At 50.7% G+C, this 13,690-nt stretch overlaps 1 protein-coding gene across 1 annotated transcript in view; it reads left to right on the top strand.

Annotated features, from left to right (window-relative positions):
- The window catches only part of SETD1B (SET domain containing 1B, histone lysine methyltransferase), a 29,585-nt gene extending 15,895 nt beyond the window's left edge, over positions 1–13,690 (top strand). Inside the window, exons 7-18 of the mRNA XM_063315353.1 lie at positions 1,045–1,806; positions 2,442–2,615; positions 3,119–3,206; positions 4,262–4,491; positions 5,437–5,551; positions 6,452–6,937; positions 7,801–9,360; positions 10,180–10,346; positions 11,069–11,200; positions 11,782–11,901; positions 12,836–12,973; positions 13,114–13,690. Coding sequence (XP_063171423.1) covers positions 1,045–1,806; positions 2,442–2,615; positions 3,119–3,206; positions 4,262–4,491; positions 5,437–5,551; positions 6,452–6,937; positions 7,801–9,360; positions 10,180–10,346; positions 11,069–11,200; positions 11,782–11,901; positions 12,836–12,973; positions 13,114–13,287 — 4,146 coding nt within the window. The 3' untranslated portion in view covers positions 13,288–13,690. The remainder of the gene's footprint in view (positions 1–1,044; positions 1,807–2,441; positions 2,616–3,118; positions 3,207–4,261; positions 4,492–5,436; positions 5,552–6,451; positions 6,938–7,800; positions 9,361–10,179; positions 10,347–11,068; positions 11,201–11,781; positions 11,902–12,835; positions 12,974–13,113) is intronic.

A 13,690-nucleotide genomic window follows, 5' to 3' on the forward strand; every position in this document is an offset into this window, starting at 1 on the left:
CTCTCTGTCTACTGGTCCGCTTTCTCCACCTACGAAGAGGGGAGAAAGTCTTGTTCTTCTCACATTTACAGTAAAAAAAAAAAATCAAAGGAGTTCCTATTTCTCGGTGAATGCAGCACGGACTAAAGTTCCTGAACTTAATGAAGGGTGTCTTCAAACCAACATGCCCTGTTGAAATTATGCTTTTCTCTTCTGTTACTGCTCTTTGGTCGCGTTGATCTTCACACTGATGTCATCTTGATTTGCTGTACGCTCAAGCAGTGGCTTGAGGCTGCCAAACCTTGTAAAGGTAGTTGGTGGCTTCCAGTTCTGTCTTCTGTGTTCTCCGGTCTTCTAAAAATACTCCATCATAATTACACTTTAGTGCCGCTTTCCCAGCCAGAAGCCATGCACGCATTGGACCGCACCTTCCAACGTCTCCAAATAGCGCAGCCGAAGATCGGGCTGGGCCAGGCTGCTTTAGGGTAAAGATGGGAGGACGCTCAAGAGCAGTCTTCTGCCTTGGGGACCTTTCTACAAGGTTGACCCCAGAAGAGATCCTTGTACCCGTAGAGATCCCTCTGTGGATTGTAAGCCAGCCTTCTAGGGAGAGCTACAGGCTGCTAAAGAAACACTGCAGGCTATAAATTTCACGCTTTGGAAGCAGCGCCCTCTGGCGGTTAACAGTTTGATCAAGGTTGTCTTGATTAAACCCAGGTTAGAGGTTCTTCAGAACTGCTTTTAATGCTAGGCTTAGCAACAGGATTGCTCCCCACAGGGTTAGTATCCCATATTAGCCTGACCCAACACATGGCCTTGTGGCAAAACCGCTTTTTAGTGACGCCGTCCTAGAAGGTTATACACAACCACCCGGCCAGCTTGAGTATTTTTTGGAGCAAAACGTGTAAAGGTGTATCTTCAGTGGAGCCTTTAAAGAAAAAAACAATACTGCTTTTGGATGGATGAGATTTAAAGGTGCTCTTTCTCTTGAGACAGGGGTGGTTTCTGTTTTGCTGACCCTTTTCCGGGCTGGTCTAAGATGGACATCTCTTTCTCCCTTCCCAGTGTCATCAGTCTTCAGGGGAAGACATGGAGATTTCTGATGACGAAATGAACGAGTCTCCGAGCGCAGAATGTGCCAAAAACATTGTGGTGAATACCTCCATTGGCAACTCCGCTGTGATGGCGTCCTCGATCCCCATGCCTCCGCCTGGTTTTCCTCCTCTGCCTCCCCCACCGCCTCCCCAGCCGGTCTTCCCAATGCCCCCTCCTCTCCCCCCTCCGCCTCCACCAACCCACCCAGCTGTCACCGTCCCCCCTCCGCCCCTCCCCACCCCTCCTGGGGTCCCCCCTCCTCACATCCTGCCCCCCCTGCCTCCCTTCCACCCTGGGATGTTTCCTCTGATGCAAGTCGATATGATCAGCGTCCTGGGAAACCAGTGGGGCGGCATGTCTATGTCTTTCCAAATGCAAACCCAGATGCTGAGCCGTCTGATGCAAGGGCAGAACACGTACCAGTACCCCCCTTTCGTGGGGAACCGGATGCAGTTTGTGAACCTCCCTCCCTACCGGCATTTCTCCATGGGAGCGGCTATGAACCGTGGGCAGCAGTGGCCTCCCTTGCCCAGATTTGACCCCTCAGTTCCCCCTCCAGGTTACGAGCCCAAGAAGGAGGATCCGCACAAGGCCACCGTGGACGGTGTCCTGCTGGTGATTGTGAAGGAACTCAAAGCGATAATGAAAAGAGATTTGAACAAGAAGATGGTGGAGGTGGTGGCCTTCCGGGCATTCGATGATTGGTGGGACAAGAAAGAACGTCTAGCCAAGGTAGGTGGACTCTTGTGCTGTCCTGTCGGTTGGCTTGGAAAGCAAATTAACTAGGGGTGGTTTACTAGACCGTCTACCCCCTTGTCTCCAGTGGTATGACTCGATATGAGGCCGTTTCTGTTATGCATTTGAATACACACGGCGTTTTGGCCTGCTTTCAAACGTGGATATCCTCTTAAGAGTGAATCAGCGATTTGATAGGGTTGGGTTCAGGATGGCGTTCTACAGCTGATGACCCTAACTGGCCTTCCAGATTCCTAGCTTTGCGGGGCTATATGGGTGTAGAGCATTAAACTGGGACCTGTGTCACAAAGCTATCCTCGTTCGCAGCCGTGAACGTACTGTACGAAAATAAGATCAGACCTAGGGAAGAGCCGGCAATTTGGGAATATCTACAGCAAAAGGGGTCAATATAGAGGCTGGGTGGGGTTGTTCAGGTCTCCAGGGTTCATTCCTGCTGAATTTCTTCCATGAAATTTGAGCAAGAAAGCTGTTTTTTGTCATCTTAACGGATACAAACCCGCTGAGCACATAACCCAGCACCCGTTCAGAGAAATACAAGATTAATGCAAATGAACGGCAGAATAGAAAATCCTCCTTTGGCCCACAAGTGAGATTTTGTCGGTCCTTCCCAGGCATCGCTTACACCAGTAAAATCTGGGGAAAATAAAGACGAGGAGAAGCCAAAACCAAAGGACCGCATCACATCCTGTCTTCTGGAGAACTGGAATAAAGGAGAAGGGTTGGGTTACGAAGGGATCGGCCTGGGCATTGGGCTACGAGGGGCCATCCGGTTACCTTCTTTTAAGGTAAGAGTGGCCTTCGGCATTGGGTCCTTCTTGACGTTGTTTTTCCTTTCTTGTTGGGTGCCTAAGAAGTGGGTTTTTGCTTTGATGTCCAGTGAAGACTTTCTGCCCTGAACTTTGCCCTTACGTTCGAAGAATGATGGATTGCTTAGCTCTTATTGACAGCTAGCAGGTGTGTGGGAATGAGCAATGGTCTCTTCCCTTTGTTTAGAGCAGTGTTTCTCAACCTCAGCAATTTTGAGATGTGTGGACTTAACTCCCAGAATTCCCCAGCCAGCACAGCTGGGGAGGTGAAGTCCACACAGCTTCAAGTTGCCGAGGTTGAGAAACACTGATGTAGAAGAAAAAAAATACATAGGAGAACTATTTTCATACTCTTATATAGCCAGCCTCTTTTTTAAACTTTTGTGAGCCTTCTCTCTTGGCCTTGAAGAAGGCAAGACCGCTTACTAATCTAAAACAAGTAATATCTTCCCAAAAGAGATTTAATTCTCTATTTTCTTCAGGTGAAGAGAAAGGAGCCGCCTGAAACTGCCTCAGCTGGAGACCAGAAGAGAATCCGGCCCTCTACTTCCGTAGATGATGAAGATGAAGGTTGTTAGGCTTTGCTTCCAACACTTCAGATTAGAGCTAGGCTTAACTCATGGTCAGAACAGAACCAGTAGGGTCCATGTTTGTCATGGCTAGCCTGAACCCTGCTGCTGTAGTTATGGCCTAGTAGTGAGTGTGTTTGGGCCAAATCCAATTGATCGCACACCGCAACATTCTCAGATCTTCACAGCCATGAGCTTCCTTGACTGATTCTGACAGCTGCCCGTTCTTTTAGTCCTTTGTCTTTATTTTTACAATGTCACACCAGTTTGCCAAATGAATCAGGATCAGTTCGTTAACCTGGCCAGGATGTGATGTTAAGATTGATCCTATTCCATTTTTTTGTCAAGCTTGAAGTAAACGATTGCATCACGGAAAGAATATGTTCTTCAACATTATACCTGGCTTAGTGCCATTGCAATAAAAGGTGGAAGAGCTTTCCATCTCCTTAAAAGTTTCATTAAAATTTAGAGGAGGGAAAGAGAAAAAAAATCACTCAGAGCCTTGATGGGCCACACGTGAGCATTTACACAAGGATTTGCCTCATGCAACTAATCAAGACCTATCACGGCATTTCTCAACCTTGGCCACTTTAAGATGTGTGGACTTCCGGCTGGGGAATTCTGGGAGTTGAAGTCCACACATCTTAAAGTGGCCAAGGTTGAGAAACGCCGCCGTATCAGGACATGGTGAAAAACAACATCTTGCTAAAAGCTTGAAAACATGTTCAGGAAGCAGAACTGGGAGTATTAAGCATGTATCTAATCTCCCTAGACGAAATGTGGGGGCAAGTATTTTCACATAACGTAAACCAAAACCAAACAAGCTGTGTTCACGACTTGGTAGGTTGTGTGAACCAGCACATGGTGCCCATTGTAACAGCTGGCAATTTTGAGGATGAATAATAGTGCCAAGCAGCTAGGGTTTTTTTTCTGGCTCAAGATGCCTAACGTCCCAATGTGCTTATTATCTATGTCTTGTTCAGACCCAGTTTTACTATTTTTTGCAAATGTTGTGGTTGACTCCCCCTTCCCCACCTTCATTTATTTTATACTCAGAATCTGAACGAGATCGAGACCTGCCCGATGCCACCTTGGAGCATTCCAGGAAAGATCCTGAAGCTGTAAGCATCAGAAGAAGGCCGGCCAGGCCCCTGGAGCTGGACAGCGAAGGAGAGGAGGAAGATTCGGGCAAAGAAGAGGAGGAAGAAGAAGAGGAGGAATCCTCCTCAGAAAAGGAGGCAGAGCAGGAGGAAGAAGAAGGAGTGATGAAATTGGCATCCGACAAGGTACATCCCCCGAGTTGTCTTTGGCATCCACGGTGACGTAAATGATGAGGGGCGCCTTGTTCCTGCAAGACCCAAGAGATGCTCAGAACCCAAACTTGTGGGCCGTTCATAAAATGCTTTATCCCCAGGCATCTATTTCTAACTTTTCCCCATAACAATTATCACGTAGTTGATGTCACTGAAGGCTATCCCAGAGCGCTTGGTTGTGATCCGAAGTTCCCAGGAAAAGGACAGTAAGGGTTCAAGAGGTTTACCGCCTGAGGCAACTCCTCCTTACTTTGGCTTGTTTCTAGTGAAAATTGCAGGATTTAAGGATCTATTTATGTATATTCTTCCTTAACAAGAACATATCCTGCCTTTGAGAATACAACTGTGCTACTTAGACGTACCGTGTGGTCTGCCTGTGACTGGTGCTTATGTTTTATCTAGGTTAGTTCTTCCCAACCTGATGCTCTTGCAATATGTTGGACCAACTCCCATAATTTCATGTCTACCTGTTGGATAGGTCACAGAGCATAGTGGTGAGGTTTCTTACCATAATACAGGTAGTCCTCACTTACCAACCATTCATTTAGCAGTGGTTCAGACTTAATGCTGCTAAAACCCAACTTGCAACTGGTCCTCACACTTAGGATCATCACAGTGTCCCACAGTCTCGTGATCGCCATTTTCGACCTTCCCAGCTGGCTTCCAGCAAGCAAAACTGGTGGGGAACAGCATGATTTGCTTAATGACCATGTGGTTTGCTTAATGACTGCTGCAAAAATGGTCATAAAATTGGGTTGGATCCACTTAACAACCGCATTGCTTAGTGAGTGAAATTCCGGTCCCAATTGTGGTCGTTAAGCGAGGACTACCTGTATAAGCACTTGGCCCACATGCTTTCCCTCACCCTGTGCGAAAACATGAGTATTTGCTGAACTTTCAAAATGTCTTGTTTCCAAGGAAGAGGAGGAAGAGGAAGATGTCAACGAAGAAGAGGAGGAGGAAGAAGAGGAGGAGGAAGATGAGATGGAAGCACAAATCAGTGAAAAGGAGGAGGATCAAGATTCTGAAGAAGGTATACGGGTTTATCAGCAGTTGAAGATGACAACGTTGATTTCAAAACATAGTTTTCTCTTGTTGACCGCATAAAGTATACCTGTCCTAAAACAGCAGGGTAAACCATCTTTCATTGTAAGATTTAACAGAAATTAATGTAAGCCGATACCCAAAAAAACTAAATTCCTAGTAAATTGTTCAAGAGACCGAAATAGCTACAACCCCGAGGAGGTCTCAGTTTTTCAGCAGAAAGCCCCTGAGTCGCAAAAGGGCGAGAAGGACGTTGGACACCGTGAGCTGTCTAGAAAGGGGCTTGAAATAGTGCGCCATCCGCTGTAATACTGTGGGATTGCTTAACGTAGATGTAAACCAGGGAGGCCGTGTGCACTTGTGGCTTTCGTATTTAATAAATAAATTGGGGGGAGGGGGAGGGCAAGAAATGATGGGGGGAGGGCAGAAAAGACACCGTTCTTATGAAGGGTCATGCCCAAAACTTGGATTGCTTGCTCAGGAAGAAAAAAATTGCTAAAAGCTGATGATAATTCTGAACTAAAACAAACTTTATGTAAGGCAGTGTTTCTCAACCTTGGCAGCTTGAAGGTGCGTGGACTTCAACTCCCAGAATTCCCCACTGGGAGAATTGTGGGAGCACTGCTGGCTGGGGAATTCTGGGAGTTGAAGTCCACGCATCTTCAAGCTGCCAAGGCTGAGAAACACTGATCTAAGGCACTGCTTGGGATGCTGCAGAGGCTGCTCGCTTAAATAGCTTCAGTAACATCCAGACAGGTTTTCCTCTTTAGTGAGGATGCGTGGTAAAGCAGTCAAATTAGGTGGGAAACCAATAAACAGACATGTTTGTTTCCCTGATCTGTCCTGAAGAGATAAGATCGGAGTGAAACACGAATCCTTTGCCTTCCAGCCGAAGATATAGGGAGCCCTGCCTCTTCCAGAGCAGAACTTGAGTCATCTGATGAAAGTGAGGAATCCTCAGAATTTGGGACAAGTTCTGATTCTGACGATGAAGACGAAGAGGAGGAGGAAGAGGAGGAGGAAGAAGAAGAACAGGAGGAGGGTGAAAATTACGAGGAACAGATGGAGGATGACGAGGCGGTCTCTTTGTCGCAAGGAAGGGAAGCCTTGCCTGCTGAGCTGGCCCTTGAGTCCCTTGCTCAAGGAGCTGAAGATGAGGATGAAAAAGAGACCATCCTCGAACTATTTCCGGTGGACTACATGCCATTAGCCCTGGCAGAACCGTCGGCCCCAGAAGAGGAGCTGAAGGAGGGCCTCCGGCCAGCAGAAGAGCAGAATCTGGAGATGCCAGAGGAGTCCTTGGCCGCCGAAGTGCTGGTGGTGATCGAGAGAGCTCAGGAGGAGAAGCGCCAGTTATCTCCGGTGTGCGTGCCAGGTAGGGAGTCGACCTGGGCTGCTCCGGTGATGCTGCCTCCCAGGGGCCGAGTTCACGGATCACGCTAAGTCTTAACGTGGCTTGTTTGGCTAAAGGTCTCCGTCAAGCCTGCCTTCAGGCGGCTCCTTGGTTTGTGACACGCAGGTGTTTTTAAGCGTGACTTGAAAAGAAATGCTGATGCTTAACATCCACGTGTAACTCAAGACCCAAATGTTAATTAATGACGGTGTGATGTTCCAGCAATGCCTTAAGTTTATTTATAGTAGTTGCTCAAGGTTCTGTTTTTCAATATTTTTTAAAAAATAAAACAAAAAAACCAAGCCTTCGGTTCAGGTGTGAACATGCATGGTAATTGACAGGGAATGACTTTCAGGCTTAGAGGCAGGTGGTTTCTAAGCTGTGGTAAAATCCACTGGGTTTTGCAAAAGATTTTATTGCTTCTGCAAGAGAGCGTGCTCCGGTCTGCAATAGATGTGTATCATTTCTAAATCGTTGTACTTCGTGTTACAACAGAAGACTGTCCATGTAGCTCAGGGTTGGACTGTGGAGGCCCTGGTGCTCTCTGAGCTTGGTGGCTGGCTTGCAGACATTTCATCACCCAACATTGTCAGTGCCTGATGATGTTCCGTAGCTGGGTAATGAAACGTCTGCAAGCCAGCCACCAAGCTCAGAGAGCACCAGGGCCTCCATATTTCACGTTACTTAGAACAATCCAACCTGCTGGGGTTATTTTGAGTTTATTCACATGGACGACACTCCTGTTTCTCAGGCAGATGCTAAGTTCCTTCCATAACTATAATGCAGGATGTTCAAGGTGCATGTGTTGGTGATCATCCATGCCTCTTTTTCTTTCCCTCCTCCAGTGGGGGAGTCTGAACCAGACATCGAACTGGAGCCTGAGATGCTGGATGGTCCCAAGCTGGACACCCAGGATGGTGAAGGCCTCCGTCCTCCCACACCGGTGGAACTTTTTGGAGAAGCCTTGTCCAACAAGGCCTCCTTTTTTACTAAGCCTAATGACAGCACTTTAGAAATCCAAGCAAAACGCAAATCGCCCTGCACAGCTGAGGAAGAGGACCAGCTTCCTCGGACTCCTGGGAGGGAAGTCCTGACTCACTCGGAGTCCCCCGGGCTTCCTTTCAGCACCATCCCGCCCTGTTCACTTCCCCTGCCCTTGATGGCGCCTCACAGAGAGGAGTTGTTGCTTCTTCCGGACAAGTTCCCCGATCACTTAGCCCCAAGCAAACCAGCACTCGAGGAAGAGCTGCCCCGGACCCCGGGGCGGGACATCTTAGCCAAGTGTTCCCACACCCTTTCCAAGTCCCAGAGCACGGACACTGTTCCCGCCACACCCGGGAGTGACGCCCCTCTCACTGGGAGCAGCATGGCTCTGAGTTCTCCTCCGGTGCCAGGCAGCCCTTTCTCATACCCATCCCAGTCCCCTGGGATCAACAGCGGTGGCATCCCCCGGACTCCTGGGCGGGACTTCACTTTCACGCCGACGTTCCCCGAGCCTGGTGCCACCGCCCTCCCTTGCCTTTTATCTAGCAAGAAGCCATCCGAGGATGAACCCGATGAGAAGGTCTTTAAAGAACCTCTTGGGGCCTCCTTGTTGGCCGGCGTGAACAGCGTGCCCTCCCCAATTCCCTTTGCCAGCCCCCCCATCCCAGCGTTTCACACACACATCGACTTGCCTGCCGGCCAGCCTCTCACAGTTCGGCCATGCTTGTTCATGGACTCAAAGATGTTGCTGGAGGAGTGCGGCACGGACACGAGGCCCGTCTTGCCCTTCCCGGACATCCCGATGGCGTCGCCCCCTCTCCCTCCCCCCACCCCCTCTTCCATCCTCCCCATCAAGAGGAAACCAGGTCGGCCGAAACGAGCTTCTCCCTTGGGACCCATGTTGGAGGCTTATGCGGGGAAGCCCACGGAGCCTTCCCTTCTTCCGATCCCGGTGGCCTTGACGGAAGGCCCTGTGAACAAAGAGTTATTCGGTAACCATCCAGAGGGTTTCTACGCTCTGAAAGACCCAGAGGCGGTCACCTTGGACTTCCGGAACGACGGTTTCCACGAGAAAGTGCCCCCCGACGTCTTGGTCGAGAAACTCCCCTTTAAGGAGTTGGAGAACCAGTGGAACGACGACTTCAAGGAAGAAGAGGGCTACCTGAAAGCGAAAAGGCAGTGGAGGCGCCAGAAGAAGAGGCCAGATGACCTCCCGCAAATCCCTTCCCCCGAGTACTCCCCCCCTCGGTTCCAGTTTCGGCCCCGCTCCGAGTTCGAGGAGATGACCATTCTGTACGACATCTGGAACGGCGGGATAGATGAAGAGGATATCCATTTTCTCTGCGTTACATACGATCACTTATTGCAGCAAGACAACGGCATGGACTGGCTGAACGACACTCTGTGGGTGTACCATCCTCATATCCTTTGCGTGGATTGCCAGCCCGGCCTCCTCGGGAACAGGCGTCCTCACCGCTAGGTTAATTGGGCGCTGCAGGAACTAGCCCGGGGTATCACCAGCAGGACCACGTTCAGATCAGCAGTGTAAATGTTTCCACGGAGCAGAACCGAATTCTGCTTTGTAACAAAACTGGCCAAGGAACGCCAGGAAAGGCAAAAAGCTTGGGTTTCCCCCTTTTTTCTCCTAATTCTGCCAGGAGACCGTATTTGTTTTGCTGGCATTATTATGGAGCGTATTTTTAAACCGTTTCCAGTGCACGTGTACTTCAAAGCGGTTTACCAAATGCGACATGCGCTACAGAAAGTAATCCATTAGTCTCAAATCCTATTCAGTATGAATGGGGAGGAGGGAGCGGAGCAAAGCCGCAGGGTGTGAAGAGAGGGATCGTCAGCAGATGCTCCCCCCACCCAATGGCGGCAGAAGGCAAGGTGGATGGTTGGATGGCAAGATGGAGGGAGGGAGGGATGTTTCAGAGACGCACACAGATTTGGGGCCAGGGGGATGATTTTCCAGAATGAAGGTGTCACTGTGGAGAAGGCCCATCCACAAATAACCACCAGATGGCACTCTGTGGATTCAGGGGTAGGCACCACCCTGTAGGTGGGGGCACCATGGAGGTGCCACTGTAGAGAAGGCCCATCCACAAGTCACCATCAGCTGGCACTCGGTGGCCTTGAGCACTTGCTGGATTCCCCCTTCACCACCATGGTTAATTGTTCACGTTTTGGGGAGCGCTGAATGACAGGGGCCGCTGGGTTTCCCCTTAACGTCGTGCCACCAACCAGCTTTTCCATCCCAAAGAAGAAGAAACGGGACGATGGGATGCGGGAACATGTCACCGGCTGTGCCCGAAGTGAAGGCTATTACAAAATCGACAAAAAGGACAAGCTGAAATACCTCAATAACAGCCGGGCGTTTGCGGAGGACCCTCCAACCGATACGCAGGTGAGGGGGCTGCTCTCATCGGCTGGGGGGCTGGCCCTGCAGTGACCAGAAGGTGGGGATTCGGGTGCACCTCGGCAGGTGCTCTGAAGCAGGCTTGGCTTGAATGCCCTTTCAAGGGGAGAAAAGGAGGAAAAAGGAGTTCTACACAGATATATAATTCACGATAACTCCTTGCAGCAGTGTTTCTCAGCCTTGGCCGCATTAAGACGTCCGGACTTCGACTTCCAGAATTCCCCAGCCGGCCATGCTGGGAGTTGAAGTCCAGACGTCTTAAAGCGGCCAAGGCTGAGAAACACTGGCTTAGAGAGTAAGATGAGGGTTAGTTGTTGATTTGTGTAATTAAAAGGGTTTGGAGATAAATCAGTCTGTCTTGGTTACATTCCACCTTTTGTTTAGAAGCTCCGGGCAGCGTACTGAGAGCTCTTCCCTATTTTTCCCCAGAACAGCCTTGTGAGGCGGGCTGGGCTGAGTGGGGAACTCCTGCCTCAAAGTCCCCCGGGGAGCTTCTGTGGCGGAGGATCAGCTAGGAGCTGGGTCTGCCCCGTGCCGGTCCAACACCTTAACCCCTCCACCGTGTTACCTTGTCCAAAGAGCAGAAATGGGGACAGGAAAGACAAAATCAAATAGTAACTCAGAAAAACAGACCAAGCCTTGCTGAGTGGGATGCTCCCCCAGCCTGGGTGCAAAATCCGCCTGGCCCGAGCTGTCCCTTTTGTCTGTAGGGAATGAGCATCCCTGCTCAGCTCCACGTTTCCACCCGGGCCGGCTCCGAAAGGAGGTCAGAGCAACGCAGACTTCTCTCATCATTCACCGGCAGCTGTGACAGTGACTTGCTCAAATTCAACCAGCTCAAGGTGAGTGGCACAGTTCCTGCTCAGCGGACCATCTACCCCAAGCTTGAGAAGCGCGACAAGAACACCAGAGGGAAGGGTTAGGTGGGGGCAGAGGTCCGGCTCACACGGAGCAAAAAGAAAAGCCAAAATGTACAGATCCTTCCAAGGCAGGTTGGGAAGTGCAGTTGTAAACAGTGTTCGCTGCTATAGCCAAACAGCAGACAGGTAGTCCTTGTTTAGTGACTGCCTTGCTTAGCGGCCATTCACAGTTGCGATGGTGATGAAAATGCGACCAATCCTCGCATTTATGACCTTTGCAGGTCTGCAAAGCAAAGGAGAGCTGAAGTCAGATCGTAAGCACAGTTGCAGTTTCACTTAGCGGCCACCTCGCTTAACGACTGAGCGGCCAGTACCAATTATTGTTGCTAAACGAGGATGACCTGTAGTGAGCATTTCCAAAGGCACCCTTGCCTCTATTTTGAGGACTAATTTTTGAGGAGTAATTCTGCCTTGCATCGCAAGCGGGAGGCTTAGCAGGACCCTTTCCAGCGTCGATCTTGTAGCAAACCGTCTTCTGCCTCGATCTTCCCTCTGCTCTGCAGTTCCGGAAGAAAAAGCTAAAATTCTGCAAGAGTCACATCCACGACTGGGGGCTGTTTGCGATGGAGCCCATTGCTGCCGACGAGATGGTGATTGAGTACGTGGGCCAGAACATCCGGCAGGTGAGCTGCGGGGCTCTCTCCCGTTCCTAGCAAAACTCACGAACTTAAGAAAGGTGCGCGCGTAGAATGGCAACGCAGGGCCCCACCAGCCGACTTGCCCCCTCCTCCTGCCCCCTCGATGCCCAGGCTCGAGCTTGGAAGCGGGAAGGCCACGGCTCAGACTGTCACGAGTACCGATGGCGAGCAGGAGGGGGCCCCTATCCAGGGGGGGAAACGCACGCGTAGTACGGAGGAGTTGAGCAGCCATTCAGAGAGACGCAGAGCAGACCCGCCTTGACCTTTGGGGTTTATCGGTCTGGGTTTTCCCACGCTTCTTCAGTTTGTTAGGATTTTCTGTCTAATGTAGCAGTAATAAAACTTACTTACTCCTCGTCTCGGCGTGGTTCCTGGCTGTTAGGACACAGACATTCCATCGGCCCAGACGCCCGCCAGCCACCCTGGGATCAGCGGCTCTCTCAGTTTTGCTGGCTTTGCAGACCGTTTGCAATGCCTTCCGGCTTGTATATTGGTAGTAACGGAGGAGGAGGAGAGCCCTCTTGGGTCCTAACTGGACAGCAGCCTCCATTTCCTTCTGTCTTTGTCCTTTGCCCTGAAGACCCTGTCAGGTCTTTGACCACGGGCCTTTCCTTCCCTCCTGTCTGCACTTGATAACCGCTGTGCCAATTCATGAGGGTGGGCGTATGTGTCTGGTATCCCTGCTCTGTCTGGCTCTGGGGATATCCTCGCTTTCGTTTTTACTCTTTGAAATCCTGCTACCTTCAGGAGCAGCCCTTTGTCATGGGTTCATCAGCCTTCCCTCCCTTACCCCTCCCTCCCGCTCTTTCCCCCAGCTGCCTGCCTGCCTGCCTGCCTTCCTTTCCCCCAGCTTGCTTGCTTGCTTCCTTCCATCCATCCCGAGAAAAGGCTTTGGGCTGACTTCTGCTTTCTCCTGCAGGTAATTGCCGACATGCGAGAGAAGCGGTATGAAGACGAAGGGATTGGGAGCAGTTACATGTTCAGGGTGGACCACGACACGATTATAGATGCAACCAAGTGTGGGAACTTCGCGAGGTTTATCAATCACAGTTGCAACGTAAGTGTCTCTTGGCCTGCTGCGCCCTGCTGAGCCCCCAGGAAGGCGTTCAGGAGCCCCGGCGCTTTAGCATAGACCTCGTGTTGTGAGGGGAGGGGAGGTGGTAACCCCAAATCATCGTCTTGCTTCCCTTCCCTCAGCCAAATTGCTACGCTAAGGTCATCACCGTGGAGTCGCAGAAGAAGATCGTCATCTATTCCAAGCAGCACATCAGCGTCAACGAGGAGATCACCTACGACTACAAGTTCCCAATCGAGGATGTCAAGATCCCCTGCTTGTGTGGCTCTGAGAACTGTCGAGGGACTCTGAATTAAAACCCCTGGTGGGTGGCCACGCATCGGCGGCGTCCAGACCGTAGGGCGCTCGGTTGCACTTTTGCCAAAAAGGAGGAGGAAAAAGAAACGAAGTGGGGAAAGAGAAGAGAAGCGGGAGAGCGAAAACAAATTGCTCCTCCCTGAACGCAAGTTGCGGACACGCACACTAGGACTTTCCACGCTGCAGGTGCTTTCCATCCAACCCTCGCCTTCTCGTGAGTTGTCCCCGTTGTTCCCTGGCACCCGGCACCAAAACACTATCTCTTTTCCCCCATCCGCGGGCTCCGTAGCCGCACGGCTCCTGCGGGTACAGCGAGGTCTCTCTCCATTAGTGAAAAACCAGTTGTCCTCGCATGGCAAGCCACCTTTCCTCACAGGGTGCTGCGACCTTTTCCTCGTTCAT

The sequence above is a fragment of the Candoia aspera genome, chromosome 15 (genome assembly GCF_035149785.1).
Source record: "Candoia aspera isolate rCanAsp1 chromosome 15, rCanAsp1.hap2, whole genome shotgun sequence".
Classification (NCBI taxonomy): Eukaryota; Metazoa; Chordata; class Lepidosauria; order Squamata; family Boidae; genus Candoia; species Candoia aspera.